The sequence below is a fragment of the Pholcus phalangioides genome, unplaced genomic scaffold (genome assembly GCF_987345545.1).
Source record: "Pholcus phalangioides strain wild (caught in Gottingen) unplaced genomic scaffold, Ppha-v1.0 ptg000002l_1, whole genome shotgun sequence".
NCBI lineage: Eukaryota > Metazoa > Arthropoda > Arachnida > Araneae > Pholcidae > Pholcus > Pholcus phalangioides.
In genome coordinates, this window is record NW_028301595.1 from 6,895,984 (window position 1) to 6,919,561 (window position 23,578).

General features: G+C 42.7%; 1 protein-coding gene across 1 annotated transcript in view; it reads right to left on the bottom strand.

Moving 5' to 3' along the window:
* The window catches only part of LOC149089153 (aldo-keto reductase family 1 member A1-like), a 67,617-nt gene extending 44,298 nt beyond the window's left edge, over positions 1–23,319 (bottom strand). The window contains exons 1-6 of the mRNA XM_089237630.1: positions 22,976–23,319; positions 16,581–16,751; positions 11,210–11,326; positions 8,124–8,210; positions 3,389–3,505; positions 2,866–2,996 (exon numbers count right to left, since the gene is read on the bottom strand). Coding sequence (XP_089093756.1) covers positions 2,866–2,996; positions 3,389–3,505; positions 8,124–8,210; positions 11,210–11,326; positions 16,581–16,751; positions 22,976–23,050 — 698 coding nt within the window. The 5' untranslated portion in view covers positions 23,051–23,319. The remainder of the gene's footprint in view (positions 1–2,865; positions 2,997–3,388; positions 3,506–8,123; positions 8,211–11,209; positions 11,327–16,580; positions 16,752–22,975) is intronic.
* Positions 23,320–23,578: the final 259 nt, after the last annotated feature.

Consider the following 23,578-nt stretch of genomic DNA (forward strand, 5'->3'; position numbering starts at 1 on the left):
GAAAGTCCGAAAACCGCCTGCAAACGTTTTTATTCTTTTAGGTAACTACAGTCGAATCCCGTTATAACGAACTCTAAGAGACCGGAGAAACCATTTCGTTACAACGAAATTTCGTTATAAACGAATTCCAGGTCTTCGCATTGTTCCCATGTAAACTTATTTGGGGGACTAGAAAAGCATTCGTTATAACGAGATTTTTGCTATAACGGTATTCGTTAAAAAGGGATTTGACTGTATAACAATTTATTATTAGAATCAGGGACTATTAAGTTCATGAGGGTTAATTGATTCTTTAAAAACGGGCTTTGACTTTGTAAAATTCCAAAATGAAAACCTTTCGGACTTTAACCAACTCGCTTTGGAACCTAGGCCCTAGGCCTTCCCGCTAGGTTTTAACAGTATTCACTCTTTTACCGCGACATATACACCAAATACACTGAAGTGCCATAAAAACTGGTACAGACGAGCGTTGGCAAATAACAAGCGAAATGCGACCTGTCAACAGTCAATGTAATGTCCGCGGTGTGGATATGTGTGTCCAGACCTTAAACTCGATGCGGTCAGCACCGTTTGTATAAAGGCGCGTATACATTAGCTCGCCGATCTTGCAACGTACGACTCCACCCCCCCCCCCCCCCCCCCCCCGCCGCAGCGGCTCTTATCCGTTCGTGGGGGCACAAACTTCCCTTGTGTTCGTTGAAAAGACCAATTCCAGGTGGGTCCAGTGAAAACAGCTCAAGAATCCTTTCACAACACTGTTCAAATTACTGAACAACCAATTGCGAATGCTTTCATTGCATGGTCCGCGCGCTAATGTATACGCGCCTTTTTTGACCACGGGTTTCCAACTGGTGTTCCATGGCAATTTCCCTTGGGGTTCCGCGCGATCAAACACCACGGAATCCTTAAAAATGTCCCGGATACCGGAGAGCTCTTCAAAGAAGAAAACTTTCTTGTTGCTGAGATATTCGCAAGACTGGTCTTTGTTTTGAATTTTAACGAGATAGTGTCGCGCTATGGATGACTAACCTAGAGAATGCGGAAGTTTGTGAGTGACCAAAAAGAATGACCTGGTGAGCGAGGGACGAAAACAGTGACCTAGAGGGCTGTGGAAGCATGTGAATGGGAGGCGGGGTAAAGCAGTCCGGCTTTACCCCGCACCCTGTGGTGGTCGAGTGGTCATAATGACGGACTCGCATCGCGAGGATCCGCGTTCGAACCCCACCGTCGCCATGGTGGTGTCGGCTGAAGTTGGTTTCCTGTGGTTCCCAACTTCGAGGCGCAAATGCGAGCCGATCTCCCCATTAAAAAGTCTCGCCACAGAGAGCAACAGGCCTACAACGATTAATTATTCAATCATTACACTTCATTCATAGTTAGAAAAACTGGTGACAGATGGCAGCACTACACATAACAAGCATTACACAGAAACAAACTTTACGTCAGGTTTCACTACACATACATACACATTCCCGCATGTACCGACTCGTTGGGGGGTTTCGCGGGGGGGGGGGGTGCATGTGTGGTGTAGCAGTAGTAGGTAGGGGATCCATGATGTTCTTAAGTCAGCCACCTCGTTGGGCAATTTGCCTGTTGTGGCGTTGTATTTGTATTTGTATAATCAAGAACAATAAATTAGAATGGATGAATGGATTGCGGCAAAATTTTTTATAGCCCACAGGCCACAAAACGATGAATCCTCATCCGGTATGGGGGGGGGGGGACATCGGAGGGCCTAAAATTATGTGGTCCTTCAATAAATTGCTGGAATTTCGTGGGGAAAATTAGGATGAAATGAGGAAAAAAAATCCTGTTGAGCTGAATAAAAATTTTTTATTTCGGTGGTACCAAGGGTCCTTTTTATTCTCCCTATAGTGGGCAGATTCTCTTTAATTTCACCTGCATAGACCCCTTTTTTCTGCTCAGCAGTTATTTCTGTGTACACAGAAATATCCTCATTCTTAGTCATTCTGAGAATCTAAATTTCTATATTTCGTAAACTTATTAATCATGAAAAAATTACGTCTTTCTTAGTTACATACCAACATTAACAACAACATTATAACACACATTTCTTAGTCCATAACCAACAAACGGGTAAAAAGAAAATTTAATCAGCCGAGAAAGGCCTTCTAGAAAATAACAATACAGTATTATATTGAGAAACATCGGTCGATAGCCCAGGTCGATAAGATACTCGCCTAAAGTACCAAAGGATGTTTAGAGGTGCCGATACCCAATTCGTCCCTGTCAGAAAACTTTCCTGACACAGGGGTACAACAGAAACGGCGACACGACAGCAGCAAAAAATTACTACCGCAGGGAGTCCCTCCATCGAGGGGGTTAGCGCACCAACCTCTCGATGAGTATAAAAACAAAACAAGCCTGCAGTTCGGAATCGGCAATAATTTGTAGGTCGCGGTCTAATTAGCCCTCGTGTGAAGAAAATGACCGCGGTGCGATAAAGAAGGATCGGAATTCGCTACCGAGTTGCTCCAGGAACATTCTTCCGATTTCAGCACCCTCCGTAGGCCTCCAGACACAAACATCATCAAGTACATATGGGATACCCTGCAGCGTGATGTGCAAAATCGCGTCTCACCGCTATGTAACTGTGGACTGCCCCGGGAGAATCATGGGTGTGAATTGCCTTCAGAATACCCCCTTCATACATATTAGTTTTGCCACGTCGTGTTGCGGCAGTTCTGATTGCTCGAGGGGGGCACCTGCACGATGTTATGTGGTTGTACCAGCTTCTTTCTGGCACTTCAGTGTAAATTTTAGTTTTGGCGTGTGTGTGTTATGTATTAGTGTCTTTTTTTTTTCCTTCAAAAAATTGTACGAAATCTGTACGTAAAAGCGTACTTTCCGAAATTCTTTTTGTAGTAAGGTCCCAATCCTGGAGAACCCAGTGGCGAGTAAGCGGTGAACAAGATCCCGTTCTCGTTGCAAAACTTGTGAAGTTCGTACTGTGGAAGGTAAGCGTGACACTCCACCTGTAATACAGAAAATAAATTGACGCTTTACGATCAAAATTCATCCATTTAGGGGTCATTCAAATATTACGTCAGCATCGGGGGGGGTTCGGATTTGTTGACTTTTGATGACAAGGGGGAGGGGTTTGAAGGTCACTTACGTCATCAACCACCCCTTTTTGAAGATATGAAATATTCCAAGCTGACAACGAAATTTTTCTGACGAGAAGGGGGGTCAGTGTTTTGCTGACGGGGGGGGGGGGTCAAAAATGGCTGAAAATCTGCTTACGTAATACTTGAATGGCCCCCTACGTAAATACCGACTCGTATTTGTCACCCATCGCGAACACTGAATATTTCATTACGCGACTGCCGCTTCTGATGAGTGGTCATGGAACAGTATTATACTGTACCTGTAAGTTGGATGGCTTTATGGTGGCGCAGTCCAATATCCTTTGTATTTGTTTGCTGTTGAAGTTCGACAATCCGATCGATTTCGCCAGATTTTTCTTTACCAGTGATTCCATCGCCTACGAGGGAAAAAGAAATCAGTGAAATAATTTTACTTCGGCATTAAAATACGCACACAACGGTACAATTATTCAATCGTTGCACTTCATTCGTGGTTGGAAAAATTGACGACAGCGCGACGCATGACAAGCGTTGCCCAGTGACAAACTTTACGTTAAGGTTCGCAACAGTTGCACGCACATTCCAACATGTACCGATCATCGAGCCGCTGTGCTACGGGGTCAACATCGAATGCAAGGGAATCACGTGATTCGTTGAATAACACAGTTCCTGCCTCTGGAAATCAATTTTCCCCATTGGAATGTACAGTTCAGTCTCTAAATATTGCGCTTTAAAGATTTGAATAAAAAATAATAGACAACTCATCTAATGGTAAAAAAAGATTAAATTATTTATTTCATTAATAATGGAATAATTTCTTTAATCAATTCTCGAATTATCTCTTTCATTAATTTTGGAATTATCACTCTCATCGACGCTGAGATTATCTCCTTCGTTAATTCTAGAATTTTTTCTTTTCATTAATTCTAGAATTATCTCTTTCCTTAACTCTGTGATTATTGTTTCCATTAGTTTTGGAATTATCACTTCCATCAATCTGGAATTATCTTTTATTAATGCTGGAATTATCGCTTTCATTAATTTTGGAATTATCTCTTTCCTTTATTTTGGAATTATCTCTTTCCTTTATTTTGGAATTATCTCTTTCCTTTATTCTGGAATTACAGTATCTTTCGTTAATACTGAAATTATCTCTTTCATTAATTTTTGAATTATCACTCTCATCGACGCTGAGATTATCTCCTTCATTAATTCTAGAATTTTTTCTTTTCATTAATTCTAGAATTTTTTCTTTTCATTAATTCTAGAATTATCTCTTTTCATTAATTCTAGAATTATCTCTTTCCTTAACTCTGTTGATTATTACTTTCATTAGTTTTGGAATTATCACTTCAATCAATCTGGAATTATCTTTTATTAATGCTGGAATTATCGCTTTCATTAGTTTTGGAATTATCACTTTCCTTTATTCTGGAATTACAGTATCTTTCATTGGTACTGAAATTATTTCTTTCATTGATTTTGGAATTATCTCATCAATGCTGAAATTATTTCTAATGTTTATTGTTTTAAACTCCTATTTTTATGCCATTAGAAAATAACGGGATATTGGCGTGTGTTTTCACCGAGTCACGTGATCCCCCGACGAATGATGTTGGCGACGCCGTTCTCAACACTGCCAAGGCGGAGACCGCTGACGTCATACTCGCTCCCGTAATATAAGCTGGATGGAACCGATTCGTTAGAAATTCCACAGAGGAATGTGGACGAGGTGCATACATGGTTTAGTAGTAGAAGTCCTACTAAAATACACGTCATATTAATGCAAATTAATTAATTTACTAAATAAATTAATCAATCAAATTAATTAATCAAAATGAACGTCATATTGATTCAATTAATGAATTTTTACGGCAGCATCGAAATACACGTCATGGATTTTTTTTTTCATCCCTAAATTTTCGTATAGGGCTATCGGAATTGAACATTCCCCAACTCAGGGGTTTGCAGAACGCGTTGTTAGTGCAGTGTTTTTTACAGTTGCGGACCGGCAGAGAAACAATTCAAACATTTCTCAAACACGGAGAACCCCCTGAAAGGGAAGAAATAATTTGCGGTCCGGCCAAACATGAATAAATAGGAGAGTAATTTTTCAAACCGTTAAAAAATAAATAAATATTAGAAATACCGTAATTTGAGGACCGACAAAAAATAAATAAATAGGAGAAATAATCTGTGGGCCTAATTTGTGGAATAATTTGTTTGAGAATTATCCGTTATCTCCCGTACTATAGTTTTGGTGCCTCCTCCAAACTTACGTCTTCGGGTGCAGCCCGCTTAGTTCCCCCCCCCCCCCGTGAATACGCTACTGTGTGCAATCGTGTGAGGTGACCACAAAAGTGTACAAACATGTGAGTGACTACGAGCAGTGGTTCTCGACCTTTGGGAGGCCCGTGGGCCGGTAAATGTTTTTTGCGTAAGTGAAAGGCCCGGTCATACACACAACTAATGAGAAATTTATGTAAAAATGAAACTGCGAATCACGCACGGCCCGGTTTGACTAGTGTTAGGGCCCGGCGGTTGAGAAACACTGACCTAGAGAGCGAAAGGACCAAGTGAGTGAGCGAGAAGGAGATTGACCTAGAGTTGGCGTGGAGTTACAAAGAGAGTGCTTAAGCATGTGAGTGACCAAAAGAGGGACTTGAAGACACAGAAGTACAGTCAAATCCCGTTTTAACGAATACCGTTATAGCGAAAATCTCGTTGTAACGAACACTTCTCTAATCCATAAAATAAGTTTACGTAGGGGAAATGCAAATACCTCGAATTACTTTATAACGAAATTTCGTTATAACGAAGTGATAACGTCTAATAATAATCTCCGGTCTCTTGGAGTGCGTTCTAACGGAATTCGACTGTATTTACACGGGGGAAGGGGGGGGGGCTAAGTGGGCTATATATATATATAGCATGGGGGAAAAGGTTGGAAAAATTTGTGTAGCCCACGGGTGGTAAAACCATAAATCTGCCTCTGTCTGAGGGCAGCTCATTAAAACCGGAGGAGCGTTTATGGTTTTGCCACCCATGGGTTACACGAATTTTGCCGCCCTTCTCCCATTCCAGTCTAATTTTGTTGACTACGCTTTTCTCGAATTTGCCACCCTGTGCTATAACCCACTTGGCCTTCACTCCTGCAAGTGCACTTTATCTCTAAGTCACTCTTTTAGTCATTCACATGCTGGCACACTGTTTTGGTCACTCACATGCTTGCACACTGTTCTGGTCACTCACATGCTTGCACACTGTTTTGGTCACATATGTTTGTAAACTGTTTTGGAAACTGACATATATACTTACACACGCTCTCGGTCACTGTTTTAGTCGCTCACTGACATGGTTCCATGCAGACCCGTAACTAGGCTGAGGCAACCGGGGCACTGATCCGGGGCCTCCAGCCCAGTGGGGAACCTCACAAAAAATGTACACTTCTTTTGCAAAATAATAACCTTTTCAAGGGACACCAAGAAAAAGTCTGCCCGGGCCCCGAGAAAGCACGCTACGCCCGTGGGTGGTTCCTTGTTTTATAGGTCATCCATTTGACCATTCGCACACGTTTACACATTCTCTTGGTCATTTATATGCTTGCACGTGCTCTAGATGGATCCCTCACATACTTGTACGCGCTCTAGGTCACCCTTTTGGTTGCTCACTGACATTATTCCTTGCTTAATGGGTCACTCTTTTGATCATTTATACGTTTACACATGTTCTAGTTAACTCTTTTTGTCATTTACGTGCTTCCCTTTTCTATAGGTCACTATTTTGATCATTAAAATGATTACCCACGTTCTAAGTAAGTCTTTTGATCACTCACGTGCTTGCAAACTCTCTAGGTCAGCGTTTCTTAACCTTCTTTTACCCACGGTCCCCTTTGAAGCATATTTTTTTTTTCTCGTGGCTGCCCCTGTCTTACCCGGAGTCTTCAACTCTCATCTAGAAGCAAAATCTTTTATACGTATTGAAATGATTTTTTCAGTGAATTTATTGTGAACGAAAATTTTGCAAAGAATATTTGTCTCCGAACCACTGGCCTAGGATTTATTGATCTCCCTGCTAGTCCGAGTTCTATTCAGGACCGTCTCAACATCATGGGCCCCCTAGGCAAAGTGATGCCATGGTAATCCCATACTTAACTGGAAATAAACAGCCTACATATTTTGTATTTATTTTCAAAATTAATTGCACTATACAAAATATCATGAGGTCGGGGTCACTTATAGACGTGAGACTCCCGGGCATGACCCCTCACAAGAGTGGGACTGACAGAGCTGCAGCCCGGGGCCTGATATGGTTTTCACCATTTTTTGTTTTTCACACTATAAATTTAATACAGAGGAGGGCACTGTCAAAAATCTAGCCGGGGGAGGGCCTGCGAAAAAACCCATCCTAAGGAACCTGCTGCAAAATGTAGGTGGTCAGGTACGGGTGGGTCCATGCCCTGGTTTTATGGGTGGTTCTGTTGGATTCTGTAAGTGTATAGTCACTAATATAAAAGCATTACTTCTTCACACATTAATTTTTCTTCTCAGCTCTCTGCAGCCCTCCAAACCACCTGTCATGGCCCCTCTCTCCATTTTCTTCCGTGCCCCCCCCTGAAGTACCTCAGTACCACTAGGGGGGCCATGTGGCCCCCGGTTGAGAACCACTGCTCTAGGTCACTGACTTAGTCCCTTTCTGTCTCGCAGATGCCGATTTATTTAAGGTTAAGCAAATTTTGCTGACCTTCTCCCGTTCTACTAATTTTCTTGGGCACCCCTTCTTCAAAGTTGCCACCCCTCTGAACATTGCAACCTGGGTCATAGCCCGCTAAACCCCCCACCCCTGTAAATACGCCACTGATTAAAACGTCAAACGTGGCCCTGCAACGGTTGAAGACACCTGCTGTAACGTAAATTCAAAAGCAATTTGAAATAGAATTAGTAAGTGCAAGAAAAAAAAATTTCAAAATGGAAGTTTTCGTACAGTAATGTTAAGTACTATTCAGAGGCCACTCACTTTCCAGGTGTCCCTGAGGTCGACATCGGGTCCCCTGGCATAGGCACCATCGGTCATTGGCCAGCCTTCGTCGTCATTCTCTCTTTTCTATTATTAGAAATATTTATAAATGGTTTACGTTATGAGCATTAAAAGAAACCGCGAATTTCAAAACGAAACTTGACAAAAATTGAAGCAGAAAAAAGTAGGCCAGCCCGAGAGGGCCAAAATCTGGCCCATCCCGAAATCATATATCGGACCCACAAAAAAATATATAATATTATTTTAAAATACTCTGCAAGTTCCTTTCCAGTTCGCGGCCAGAAAGTAGTAGGTATATTGTACTAGTTTCTAGTTCTCTAGGATTTAACAGGACAACCCCGGGTGTCCTGTAAGTCCTAAAAGTCAGGGAGGTTCTTAACTTTTTCAGCCTCGACCCAAAATCAAAAATAGAATCAACTTTGCGACCCATGGGACTGGGTTTTTTTTCGAAATTAGCGAAACTAGTGACCCAATAAGTGCATTTATAACAGGACCGTAAATGGAGTTTTACAACTCATCTAGGAGGCCCCCTGCAAGTCACGTTTGGGCCGTGACGAATAGCTCAAGAATCCCTGATCGTAAGGGGCCGTTCCAGTATTACGTAAGCAAAGTTTTAGCTATTTTTGACTCCCCCCCCCCCCGTCAGCAAAATTTCGTCATCAGCTCTGCCCTTCTGAATCTTAACTCATATTTTCATAAAGGGTGGTTGATAACGTAAGCATTATTCAACCCCCCCCCGCCTTGCCATCAAAAGTCAGCAAATCGGTAACCCCCCCCCCCCCATCGATGATGATGTAATACTTGAACGGCCCCTAAGTGGATTTGAACCTGTGAATCAAGTTTGGGTTAAGAATCCCTGCGCTGTAAGTCTTAATTTGGCCTTTATCTCCTCAACCCCCAGGCCAACCGTGACCCCCGCTCTGTCTCCCCCCCCCCTATGGCATTGTGTCCCAAACTTTTCATTCTGTCGCCCCCTTCTTCACAATTTTTTTCTCTCATCGCCCCTCCAACTCAAGCGAACCCATGGGATCCTATGTTATACGTGTAGCTTCTATCGCTCCTTGGAGTATTCCATCGCCCTCCAGGGGGCGATATTGCCCACAAACACTGCCCTATGGAATTAAGGATTATACGGTCGAATGCCGTTATAACGAACTCCAAGAGACCGGAAAAATCACTTCGTAACAATAAAAATTTCGTTTTACAAAGGAATTCCAAATATTTACATTGTTCCTATTTAAACTTTTCTGAGAGATTAAAATAGTTTTCGTTGGAAACGAGGTTTTCGCTATAACGATATTCGTTGAAACAGGATTCGACTGTATCTCATCAACCACTCGTCGTAGAGGTTAGATCCTAATTTAGGGTTTCCAGATTCGAAAACTGAGAAAGGAGGACGCTTGCGCGAGCCTCATTGGTAACGTCACTTTTCCCGATTTCCAAAACAGATGACGCCATTAAATCCTACCAAAAAAAAAATCTTCCGCCACAATAATTTTTCCCAACTAAACTAAAAGGATAATGAATTGTTCACATAGTCTGGGCAGTTTTATTACTTTGCCTAGAGTATGGCAACCAGATTCGAAAACTGAGAAAGGGGAACGCCAGGGCAGGGCCGTCTCAAGAGCATCATGAGCCCCCCCCCCCGGGCAAAGTGGCATTTCTGAGGCCCGAGAGTCCGGGTGGGCCCCATCGGCACTGCGTGTGCGCGTACACCAATTAGTCATCATTTTTCGCAGTTTTCACAACAGATGGTGCCACTATTCTGCCCAATAAAACCGGCCACAGCAATTCTTTTTCCCAAAGGAAGCCCCGCAAAAACAGAGAAAATTCTGGGAATTTCGACGGCTATTGGACAATGGAAAAAAACCCACAAAAAACACTCATGTCAATGAATAGATATACATAGGGCGGCCATGCGTCCCGTATTTCTCGGGACAGTCCCGTTTTTTTTTGTCTTTTTTTTCCTGCCGTCCTGACTTTTTGGCAAAAGTGTCCCGCTTTTTTCCCGTTATTTATACGAGGCCTTGAATTTTTATTCTTTATTGAAGTCAAAGATTGAAATTATTTTTCAACTCATAAGCTATATTATGATGACTACAACTATAAAAAAGAACATTAATCTCCCACATTTGTCTCGGTGAACGTTTTATTTCGTGGAATTCATTTGAATCCACTGCAATTTGCAGTAATGCTTCATTTTCCGCCAATTTTTTTTTCAACAATATTTGGCAACTTTGCATACTTTTGGCTTCATTTTTGGTGGTAATCGACGCTGTCACGTATTTGGAATCCCAATTTCCCATATTTTTCTTGAAATATGGTCAACCTAGATATAGATGTTTCAGGGGGGGGGGAAAGAAAAATAATTCCGGAAACCTGAAAAGGCGGACGAAAGGGCGAATTTTCTGAAACGTAGGAGGATAACATCAAAAAGGAGGACGTTTGGTAACTCTATTCAAATTTAAAAAATGCTCTGATTCTCACTATTTTCAATTTCAGATACTGTGTTCTACGGAAGTGTTGCCATCTATTGAGCGATGTTACAAAAAAAATCTTGAATGCTTTTCTTTATTTTTATGTATCACAGATTAATATCACAGATGTTTAACAGTTTTGGAAGTACGAATTTTTAAAATCGTGTCGTTCATTTGTGCAAACCCTGTACTGAGGATCCGACATTTGTAATACTATACCAAGATTTGTGCATGCATATAGAGAACTAGAACTATGCAAATGGAGTTCGTAAAACACAAAGAATCCTAAAATGCAGCAGAGTTCAAATCAACTAAATTCAATCGAGTCCAGATATTTTAGAATTTCCCGGGAATTTGTGACTCGAATTTCCTGCCATGCCGGATAGTGCGGGGGAATACGGTAAATGCATAAAAACTTCAAGAAAACCTGTTTAGTTGATCAAACGAAGCGAAAGATTGAAATTTCATTCATTACTTTAAAATCAAATTCAAAATTTCAAAAAAAATCATTTAGAAATTTAAAAAAATAAATTGATTAAGAAGGTTTACCTATAATTAACCATCAGTTTATTCATTGTATTTACTGACCTCAGCGTACAACGGACTGTGCACCAAGTAGAGATCAACGTAATCAAGCTGAAGAGCTGCCAAGGACTTCCTTAAGAAGTATTCAACGTACTGTTCGGCCAAACCATTTGAAGGAAGCTGCAATTTAGAAGATACAGTATCATAAACATTAGACTGAAATTATTTCATGAAGCCCGTGGGCCAATAAGTCATACTCGGGGCTATTATAACAAGGGCTTGTTTCATGACACGCCGGAGCACGACCTCCTATGTAAGAGGCCTCTGCACAAGTGATTAAGTATGCTGTGATGTCAGCAAGAGTAGTGCTATCGTTTCCCTATGGCCCTACCCAGCGAAGCCACGACCTCCTATATGACCTATAGACCTCCTATATATATAGGAGGTCGTGGCCGGAGTGGGTACCAGCAGGCGTCATGCGTGACGTCATTGCTCAAATAGAACCTAGTGGGCCGGCTTCGCTACCCTGTCAATTAGGATAGTTTGCAATTGCTTTTTTTACTGCCCATTTCAATGAATTATTTCCAAAATTATCTTTTCGATTATTGTCATTAGTATATGAATGTTTATTGGTTTGTTATTGGTTGAGCACCACTGTGCTCGCCGAAGCACCCAGAGTGCTCGAAGCTCGTGTTCGATTTCGTGCTCACGAGAACTTGAACAACATTCCAATTAAATAACTTAGAGCAGTGGATCTCAACCGGTGCTCCGTGTGCACTTCTTAGGGGCTCCACGGTGACTTAAGGAAAATAAAATAAAATAAGTAAATTTGATAGATATATATAAAATGAAAAAAAAAACAAAAAGAGGCCTACAGGGTTCTACCATAAAAATTATATACAAAAAGGGCTCCTCGAGTCAAACAGGGCTCCGATATAAAAGTTATGTACTGAAAAGGGCTCCGCGAGTCAAAAAAAGGTTGAGAACCGCTGATCTATATACTATATAAGTTGTTCCTGAAACGCGGATGTGTATCAATTTTGAAGCACACGTTACAAACAGGGCCGTCTTAAGAGCATCATGGGCCCCTGGGCCAAGTGATTTTTGCTGAGGCCCTACCAGACAAATTCTTGAAAATTTCCACCAGATGTCTTTTTCGTGAGGCCCCCGGGCCGTGCCCGGGTGAGCCCATGCCTTAAGACGACACTGGTTACAAAACATCTTAGGAAAATAGCTTCCATAGAGTAACATGGGTAGAGAATTTTTTTTGCGAGGACATTGCACATTCGTGATTCTGGCATGACGTAGCAGATATATTGGTTATTGTACAAGCAGAATTTGACAAAATTACGTTACAAAACAAATTACAGTATGATACATGGTAATTAGCTCGGCTGAATAAAGGCATTCTTTTGACCCCCCCCCCCCCCCAGTTCATTGACACGACCCACGGTTTGCGCACCACTGTGATTCGCTCTTACTGCAGTTGAATAACAATGTGTTCAACAAATACTTTCTCGCTCATTATTGAGCAACGGAATCTCTTAAAAATACATTTTGGAGGTGTTGAAACGTCTGTTGAAAATCATTCGTGTTGGAGATTCCATTCCGGTAAGACGTGTGTTTGCGTCTAACCTCGAAGGAAGGCCTCTGTATGAGGCTTAATCTAGATTCAGGTAAGAATCACAGTTTTTAGGGCTTCGGTCGTGGGCATTGACACGATTAGGTAGCGCCGGGAAGGGTTCCCAACGTCTTCGTTTGATGTTTTTGTGGTTCGTTGTTCTTTCTCCCCTGTTAGTTTGGCTTAGCTCTGTGGACCAGAGAGGTACCGAGCATCGTGACCCCCGGCAGTTTGAGTGAGCGAACCCTTTGCGTTCGTCCTCTCTGCGTTTGGAGGTCAGTTGCTCAGCCACTTACACTCAACATCGTCGTGGCAATGGTATCACTGGCTCGTTGTTTCGAGTCACTGTGCCAATGGTGCCGGGTTTTGAGGTGGTGGGCTAAGGGTTCGCAGAGCTGAGCAGAAACCATTTCATTCAAGACTACTACAGTCAAACTTAGGTATGTACACTAAACCACTGTGGTGGTCGAATGTGAGAACCCGGGTTCGAACTCTACCGTCACCACAGTGGTGGGGAAGTTGGTTCATCTGAAGTTGGTTTTCTGTGGTTCCCATAAAATTTTCATCGGGATGGATAGGATTGACCACATGAGTTATCAATACACCGTCAATCGAGTGCTTCGACAAGAGGACACTAGTACCGTTTGAATTGTCTGAGCGGAATGGGGTGCTCCACCCCTCTGTCATGTAATCCTTGGTCGATCAAACTTTTGATTGCTCCTGTGATATGATTTGACACAACTTCCTGTAATTTATTATTGGTGCCCGTTGCACTTTGACTTTCACTTGATTTATTTGATTCTCCGATTTACATAATGTTCATTACGATGGCACTACATTTAATCTTTGGCATATCAATAAATTCTGGTTTTACCTGAGATACCCGGTTTCCCCCGGGGGGGGGGCGAAGTGCTTACGTTGATTTTTGCGTCAGTCTGGGTGTCTCGCGGTTTCTCCAGTTATAACCGCAGTGACTCCACGTTGATCCAAGGAAAGCCGCCCATTAAGTAAAGCCACCCATTAGCTTAAGATATTTAGAAAGTATTCCTCGGCTGTAATAATTGACTGTTCGTACTCATTCCCATGAAGAATAATGTTAATGAACATTGCTTATAGCGTCGATAAAATGCCACCACCTCGGATACAACGACGAATTAAATTATTAAATTAAATTTGTGATCCTCACGTATTCCCAAGGGACCAGCATGATCCGTCCATCCGTCCAGGGACTTTGTTAGCAAACATTGATGCCCGAACCGGGATTCGAACCCAGACCTGCACAGTGAAAAGCTAGCTTCCTAACGGCTCGACTGCCAGGCAGCAAGCATCACTTTTGTTTCCACGATTCGTCTGTTTTTTATACCTAACGTTGGGGAAAAAGATTTATTACATGTAAATCGTAACAATCGTAAAATTTGTCAAACAGGCGTTTGTTATATCGAGGTCAGGTTTCAGAATTCGTCAAATATGAGCTAATTATAGGTGTTATTTCGAAGATGTTCGGAAAAATTCGCTAAATCAGAGTTCATTATATCCGATTCAGATAGTCATCTGAATAATAATGTTATCACGGACCGATTTATCCCACCTACCAATACGAAATGTCGATTATGCATAATAACCGGCAAATGTGATGAATTTAGTACGATTCATCATGTCATGGACGACGCTTGGGTATTATGCATAATCGACGCGGTAAAAGTGATAAATCTAGGGAAGTTTAGCAAACTTACAAAAATGGTGGGTGATTACGCAAAATAAACGGATTTATCCCATTTACCGTAACATTATCACCCTAATTATTATAAAGAACACTGATTATAACAGGGGAAAAAAAACGAGTCGCTATAACCGCGGGGTCGTTGCATTTTCATTGACAATAATGTGGGATGATAATTAATTATAGTCATACTGAGTCATAATTATCATGATATAATTTATAAGTCATGTAAATAATCTTAATTATTGATTTCAAAACTTCAACTAAGCCTTGTTGGAAATAGAGAAAAATAAAAGGCAAGGTTCGTTAACATTATTCTCTATGGGAATTAGTTACAACCGCCGCTGATTGACGTTATAACAGAGCTGTCGTAACAACCGTGGTCGTTGTAACCGAATTAAAATGTATTTGTAAACGTAATGACCGAGAAAACATAGGTCCCACTTGATGGACAAAAAAATATCTCTAAAAGAAGGAAAATCTCTATCTCCTCTGTAGCTTAGTGGTCAGAGCACTCGTCCGGCAATCGAGGGACCCGGGTTCGACTCCCGGTAGAGGCAGAGATGAGTTTTTTTCCTCCCTTAAAAAATTAACATCTAAAATAATAAATATCTTCACAACATCCAGTCTTCTGTATATCTTGTATTAACAAGTGGAGAGCGACATTCATGTCATAAATAATAATTTATATAATTATATAGATACAGGTTCTGTCAAATTTTGACAAAAGCAATCGGTCAGCGGTCATACCCGTCTTTTAAAATTTTGAAGAAGAAAAAAATGATTACCGCATTGTGACTGTGATATGATGAATTGCCATTAGCGAACATGATTATCGCGAAAAAATACGCTAAATGGTGATGACCCCGAATCACCTTTTCTTTTCGGACTTTGGCCAGGGATCTCTAGCCACTTCGCGCGAACTGGCCGGGCTCAGGCTTTAGTAGTGACATATATATACAAGGTTGTGCACCCCTATATTAGAATGTTCGTTAGCCGAATCTGTAATTGCAGTAAAAAACCCCTCCTAACGAACAGCCCAAATAATAATTCCCCCTTGTATAATAAAACTATGCTTTTTTAAACCGTTGATTCATCACCCCTATTTTACAGACCAATTTTTTTGTGTCCCATCGGCGTTCGCGAAAGGGAGGTTTCAGCGTATTAGCCAAGGAACCTCTTGTCACCAGATTCGTCCCGTCGCGCGGATCTCTCCAGGGTTCTTCGCCGAGGACTTAAACATGGGTAGACAATCACACGAACGAGAATTCGAGATCAAATACTCGCCTTTGTTTACATAAACTGCTAAAACTAGAGCAGCCTTCCAAACGTCTTCTCCCTTCGAATTCTCTTGTCCGAGTCCATTTGGAATCCCGTTCTTCTATTATCACAATCGCATGCCACGCGAACCTTGCATGCGTTAACCAAGCCTTTTCAAATTCTACCCTTCGTAACAATATGATAAAGACCATTCCAAATAATGCAACAAATAAACGACAATTAATTATTCGCAACTTGGAGGAGTCCCACGGGTCATTTTCTCTACGGGCTCCGCGTCTGGTAATTGTGGTCCTGGAACTGACCTAATAGTGAGGGTCTACTGACATTTTATTTTGGGCTTGAAATTAGTTTACCTTGCATTATAATGCAGTTATTATAAACCATAATTAAGTGGGGATTAAATGCAACTAATTTTTCAGCTAGTGTTTGGACCCTTAGTTTTAGTTATTTTTTCTTTTTTTCCCATAAATTATAAATGCCTTTTTCTTAGTGCCTATTTTAGGCATTTTTAGTGCCTTTTTGCTTGCCCATTTTGACAATTTTTAGTGCCTAAACTTCCGGGCTCTATTAATGATCAACTAAAACGTTGGGGGGGGGGGAAAGAGCACGTTTCGTGTGCTGCTGTCGTCTGCTATAAAAAAGTGCTTGAGCAGTGACGTCACGAAGCGGCTCCAAGACCCCGCCCACTGAGCCAAAGCGGCAAGCGCGACTTCAAAGGCATATGAAACAGCCCTTATTATTATTATATATCCCTGGCCATATACTGAGATTTATAGAATTGTTAAGATTTCGAATGACGCAACCGGACAAACCTTGGTGACAATGAAAAGGTCACTGCGCTTGACTTTTCCTTCTTGGAATATTTTCTTGAGGGCGTTGCCAATGTAATGCTCATTGTGGTACACGTAGGCTGTGTCGATGTGCCTGTATCCTGCATCGAGAGCTGCTCGAAGTGCTTGCTCCACTTCACTTTCTTCGCTGGACTGAGAAGAAATGAACAAAGAAAAAAGATAATATTAAAAGGTTTTTTACACAGCAGGGTGTTTACCAGGCGTAGCCGGTCAATTCGTCGCGGTACAAATTCGTCGCAGAGCCAATTCGTCGCGATACAAATTCATCGCAAAGCCAATTCGTCGCGATACAAATTCATCGCAAAGCCAATTCGTCGCGGTACAAATTCGTCGCAGAGCCAATTCGTCGCGATACAAATTCATCGCAAAGCCAATTCGTCGCGGTACAAATTCGTCGCAGAGCCAATTCGTCGCGATACAAATTCATCGCAGAGCCAATTCGTCGCGGTACAAATTCGTCGCAGAGCCAATTCGTCGCGATACAAATTCATCGCAGAGCCAATTCGTCGCGGTACAAATTCGTCGCAGAGCCAATTCGTCGCGGTACAAATTCGTCGCAGAGCCAATTCGTCGCGATACAAATTCATCGCAAAGCCAATTCGTCGCGGTACAAATTCGTCGCGGTACAAATTCGTCGCGGTACAAATTCGTCGCAGAGCCAATTCGTCGCGATACAAATTCATCGCAAAGCCAATTCGTCGCGGTACAAATTCGTCGCAGAGCCAATTCGTCGCGATACAAATTCATCGCAAAGCCAATTCGTCGCGGTACAAATTCATCGCAAAGCCAATTCGTCGCGGTACAAATTCGTCGCAGAGCCAATTCGTCGCGGTACAAATTCGTCGCAGAGCCAATTCGTCGCGGTACAAATTCGTCGCAGAGCCAATTCGTTGCGATACAAATTCATCGCAGAGCCAATTCGTCGCGGTACAAATTCGTCGCAGAGCCAATTCGTCGCGATACAAATTCGTCGCAGAGCCAATTCGTCGCGGTACAAATTCGTCGCAGTGACAATTTGTCGTGTAACCAATTCGTCGGGACGTCAATTTATCGCAGAGTCAACTCGTCACGCGATCTGTATGTAGGTTTTTGTCTCATACGTGAAAAAATAAACATGAAGAAAAGTTTTTTTCCATCAAGAAATGCACACAGTTTACTAAAATTTTTTTTTTGTCATTTCGAAAAAAATCATCGAAATTACATCGAAATTAAAATTACAATTGATATTAATGTTTTATTATTCAATTATTGTAAATGTTAAAAAAATCATTTTTTCTATGATAAAATTTTAAAATTCTGTAAAAAAATGTCGGTGTTTATGATATTCCCCAAATTACAGTACAGCGGAGGCTCTCTTTAAGTGTAAACTTGTATCTGTCCCATGTGGATCGAGATTCCCACCAACATTAACCACTACAGTATCTCCACAAGAACCTGAAATAATTAATAATTTAATTTAATTAATATTTCATTTTCACCGGATAAGCCACACTTGTCGTTTCTCTCGAGATTTCCATTACTCGTAGCGAGGGGAGTTGGGGCGCACACCGAGATGATAAATTGCGATCACATACATTTTCAAAATTTAATTTGCACCGGATAAGTTGCTCAAGTTAAAAACAAAAAATCCAACCAATAAAGTTCATAGGTTACATTCGAGCAAATGCAACCGATAATCTTATTGGTTGAATTTTTCAAGTTTTATAAAAGGACTTTTAGAACACTTTCATAGTGTAATGCTGGCCTTAGATATATTGTCGGTAAAAAATTCCTCAAAGATGTATTCTCTACATGGCAGATACATATTCAATAGTGAATTAGGGCCATTCAAGTATTACGTAAGCAGATTTTCAGCCATTTTTGACCCCCCCCCCCTTGTCAGCAAAAATCAGCAAAAGACTGACCCCCATCCCCTCCCCTGTTAGCAAAATTTCACCAGCAGCTTAGAATATTTCATATCTTCAAAAAGGGGTTGTTGATGACGTAAGCGACCTTCAACCCCCCCCCCCCCGCCATCAAAAGTCAACAAATCCGAAACTCCCTCCCCGATCCTGACGTAATACTTGAATGACCCCTTAGGCAAATTGTGCTTTGGGATGGGAATTGATCCTAATTTATCATCTTGGTGTGTTCCCGCAACACCCCTCGCTGCGAGAAATGGAGATCCCGCCAGAAAGCGGGAGTGCGGCTTATACGGTGAAAATTGAATTTTAAAAATTTGTTTTATTGTAATTTATCATCTTGGTGTGTTCGCCCAACGCCCCTCGCTGCGAGAAATGGAGATCCCGCCAGAAAGCGGGAAGTGTGGCATGAATACCATGAAAACTGAATTTTGAAAATTTATTTGATCGGCGTACTGACTCTGCGACAAATTCGTACCGCGATGAACTGACTCTGCGACAAATTCGTACCGCGACGAACAGATTCTGCGACAAATTTGTACCGCGACGAAATGAGTCTGCGACAAATTTGTACCGCGATGAACTGACTCTGCGACAAATTCGTACCGCGACGAACTGACTCTGCGACAAATTTGTACCGCGACGAAATGAGTCTGCGACGAACTGACTCTGCGACAAATTTGTACCGCGTCGAAATGAGTCTGCGACAAATTTGCACCGCGACGAACTGACTCTGCGACAAATTTGTACCGCGACGAACTGACTCTGCGACAAATTTGTACCCCGACGAGTTTGTAGCACGACGAATTGACGCTGCGACAAATTGATTGCGACGAATTGTCGCGCGACAAGTTGAGCGCGACGAATTGACCTAGACCCTTTACCAGGGCCACTTTACCGCACGCCAACTCCGGTCAAACATCTGCCATACGGCAATTTCCAACCAGTGGACTTAGTTGAGAAATGAAAATGTCATCCCCATCTCGGTGGCTGCCCCGGGGCTCGGTAGGTAGAGAAATTGTTTCTGAGGTCCTTGCCCGGATTTGAACCCGTGGACCTTGACGGTAACCTTCACAGTAGAAGGCAAGCATCTTACCACTGCGACACTCGGGCGTAAGCATGTCTACCAGGGCTCGACAAATCTCTAAAAACGTACATGCCCCGTCGGGCATGTGATTTAAAATAATACATGCCCGAAGGATATTACTAAAAGTCAGAGCCGCCCTGGGGTTTTTTTTTTATCACTTCTTGGATATTTTCCTTCATCAATTCTGGAGCCATTTTTCTCATCTATTCCGAATTTTGATCAATTCTGGGATTTTTATTCTTTCATTAATTCTGAATTTTCATTGGTAAATATGCATTTTTCAGCATTTCTGTATATTTTGTGGTAATGCACGAATCTTTGGATACCGATTCCACACCCCCCTCCCCACAAAAGCAGGGAGTATTCGCGCCGGGCTCCCTCTTCTGATGAGGGCGGCCCTGCCAAAAGTTATAACTGGATTTACATATTTCATTGTAAATATGAGCCCGCTAGTGGTGGATCAAATGAACAGGAATAGTTGTTATAACTTGGTTTATTTTTGTATGAGTGTGGCGACGTTTAAGTATATGTAGAGCGAAGGTGAGGAACGCAACCCTCACTGGAGGAATGGACTCGCCCTAGGTAGTCGCTCAGAAGCACCTGATGTGTGTTGGCGGTCGGTGAAAACTGCGTCTGCGGAATGCTTGCGAGTAAAGAAGAGCAACGTAGTGTCTTTTTTTTTTTTTTTTTTTAGTGGCAGAAACAGTTGCGAAGTGCGTCGGCGAACGACTACACGTATAACATGCACTGTCATAGTCCATGCAAATGGACTGTCCTGGTAATTTCAGTAGCATAAATATTAGTCTTTTCAGGCCTACATTCCACCTAGCGAGCCATGCCCAGGTGGGCGCATGAGTGGAGACGGCTGTTCCACAGCCGCAATATTCTTAAGAATATCATGAGCCTAGGACAATGGGATTTTTTGAGCCTCTCACCTCCTGGCTATAAAAGCCTGTTTGCCAATTTATATGCTTACTCCTTCGAAAATTTAACCCAGATTTCATTTTCACGAAGTCCCAGACCATGCCTTGTCGGGTGTAAATGAACAAAATGTGTTTGGACGGAATTGCGGCTGTACCCAGAGCCGTCTTAAGAACATCGGGGAGGAGGGGGGGGGGGAGGTTAAAAAACCTTTCTGAGGCCCTCCACTTCGTAAGATTCAATGCTTACGTTTAAAAATTTAAACCAGATATCATTTTCATCAAGCCTCACACACACACTGTCCGAATGGGCCCATAAGTTAAGACGGCATATTTCATCATGGGCCTCCGAGCAAAAATATTCTTACGAGGTCCCTCTACCTGGCTAGAAATGCCTGTCTACCGATTTACATGCTTACTCTAAAAAATTTGAACCTGATCCCATTTTCATGAGGCTACTTTGTTCTTGAAGCTTCTGTGCTGTGTCCGGATGGGCCCATGAGCTGAGACGGCATTGCGACACATCCAGGGCCGTCTTAAGAACATTATATATGTGTCTCCGCAAGGAGGGTTTTTGAAGGCCCTTTCCCTACACGGCTAGAAATTCCTGACTACCAATTTGTATGCTCGAAATTTAAATCCCGATCTCATTTTCATCAGGCCCAAGACACAATGGCCGATGAGTTAAGAAGCCATGCTGTGGTTCCACCCAGTGCCGTCTGAAGAACATCATAGGTCATCATAGCCTAAGACTCTTAGGTCAAAAATATTTTTAGTAGTATAGTTAGAAATGTAGTAGTTAGAAATGTTAGGCTCAAGACACAATGGCCGATGAGTTAAGAAGCCATGCTGTGGTTCCACCCAGTGCCGTCTGAAGAACATCATAGGTCATCATAGCCTAAGACTCTTAGGTCAAAAATATTTTTAGTAGTATAGTTAGAAATGTAGTAGTTAGAAATGTTAGGCTCAAGACACAATGGCCGATGAGTTAAGAAGCCATGCTGTGGTTCCACCCAGTGCCGTCTGAAGAACATCATAGGTCATCATAGCCTAAGACTCTTAGGCCAAAAATATTTTTAGTAGTATAGTTAGAAATGTAGTAGTTAGAAATGTTAGGCCCAAGACACAATGGCCGATGAGTTAAGAAGCCATGCTGTGGTTCCACCCAGTGCCGTCTGAAGAACATCATAGGTCATCATAGCCTAAGACTCTTAGGTCAAAAATATTTTTAGTAGTATAGTTAGAAATGTAGTAGTTAGAAATGTCTGTCCACCATTTGCACTTGAGGCCTGAGGCCTCTGGTCCATGTCAGGGTGAGTTGAGACGAAATTCCGGCCGCACCCAGAGCCATCTTAAGATCACCATGGGCTAAAGGGAATTTTTAAGGGTCCCTATCTGGCTAGAAATTCCTAACTGCCAATTCATATATGCTTACTCTCGAAATAAAAGTCAGATCTCATTTTCATGAGATACCCGAGCCGAATCCTTGTGGCCTCACTGCGAAAGAGCGGATCCAGAAGGGACGATGGAGGCGATCGCCCCTCCCAAGAGCCCGAATAATATGGAGTAAATTTGTCTGTCCTGTAAAATATGGGATTATCCGATGTACCTACACAATTAGTCACTCCGGTAATCACCTGCCTTCGCTCCATTCGCTGCTGAAGATATCTGCCTCTGTCTCCATACCATTCACAGCTAAAGACGTCTGCATTCTTTCAGACTCGAATCCAAAGGGTGGGGAGAGGACTATCACCTCGCCCAACAGCCGAATAGCAGTGCTGCCTTAAGGCATGGGGCCACCTGGGCGCGGCCCGGGGGGGTCTCAAGCGAAGAAGGGCCTCACAAAAATGAGATCTGGCTGAAATTTTCGAGAATTCGCTTGGTAGGCCCTCAGAAAAATCAATTGGCCCGGCGGCCCATGATACTCTTGAGACGGCCCTGCCGAATAGTATGGGAAATTTGTCCGTCCCGTAAAATATTCAATGAACGTACGCAATTCGCCCCTCTTGGCACATCGTCCTGAATCCGCACCTGGCACGCACTTGCTCGGGTTGGGACTACTATAACACCAAACATGGCCCCCGCTCTGTCCCTTGCGGGATATAAGCGGATTACCTTGCGGCTGGGACATGCTGGAAGAACTGTCCTGACACACATCCAGGCCCGGCGAACATCCCCCGACTCGCAAGCCACCGGGTCCGTCCCGCCGGGATGTGCATGTAATTTTCGACATTTGCAAATACGTAAATTGGTAGCCATGCATCTCTCGGGTGTGGGGGGGGGGGGGGTGGGGGGAGGTATTTCTAAGGCGGAGGTTCCAGAAAAAACACTCGTAATCGGCGGGGGGGGGGGCAGGGTTATGACGCTCTTGAGACGGCCCTGCCACCAGTTAGCAGGGTGAGGAAAAATGCGAGAAAAACCTACGAGGAAACGAAATGAAAATCTCACCTGCCACGTTCCGAGACCAACCAGAGGCATGTAATGACCATCCGACAACCGGACGGTGTGTTCCTGTCCGGCCATGCTCGTTTCGCGCTCTGTTTTTGTTAATGCTCGCGAGTGGTTGTTCGAGAGCGCTCGCACAAAATGGTCGCTACAATTCCGCGAAAAACAACCGCCTTCTCTATGATAACGAGCAAAAAAAGTGGTAAAAAAGAAGACGGAGAGATGTTATCACTCGAGGTTCAAGGTGAACACACACATATCAAAAAGCAAAGCTCTCTCTCTCTTTTTTGTCTATGAATGGGTCCCATGCGAAATATTCGCATGTGAAAAATCCCATTATTATAACACACAAGGGGCAAAAAAGGGGAAGGGCAAGCCACGAGAGAATAAAAAAAGCACAGGGAACCGACACATATCTCCCGGACACTTACGCTTCGATAGACATCTTCTGTGTGTTTCGAATGGTTTTGGACCAGGGCCTGATTTCTGAGTGGGCCCTGGTTTTTAGAAGAGGCGGATTTATGGTTTTGCCGGCCTTACAGGGCCACGGAGGGTCCCGTGCGAAAATAATTTCGGGGCTTCTTTAGCCCCGATTTTGTATAATTT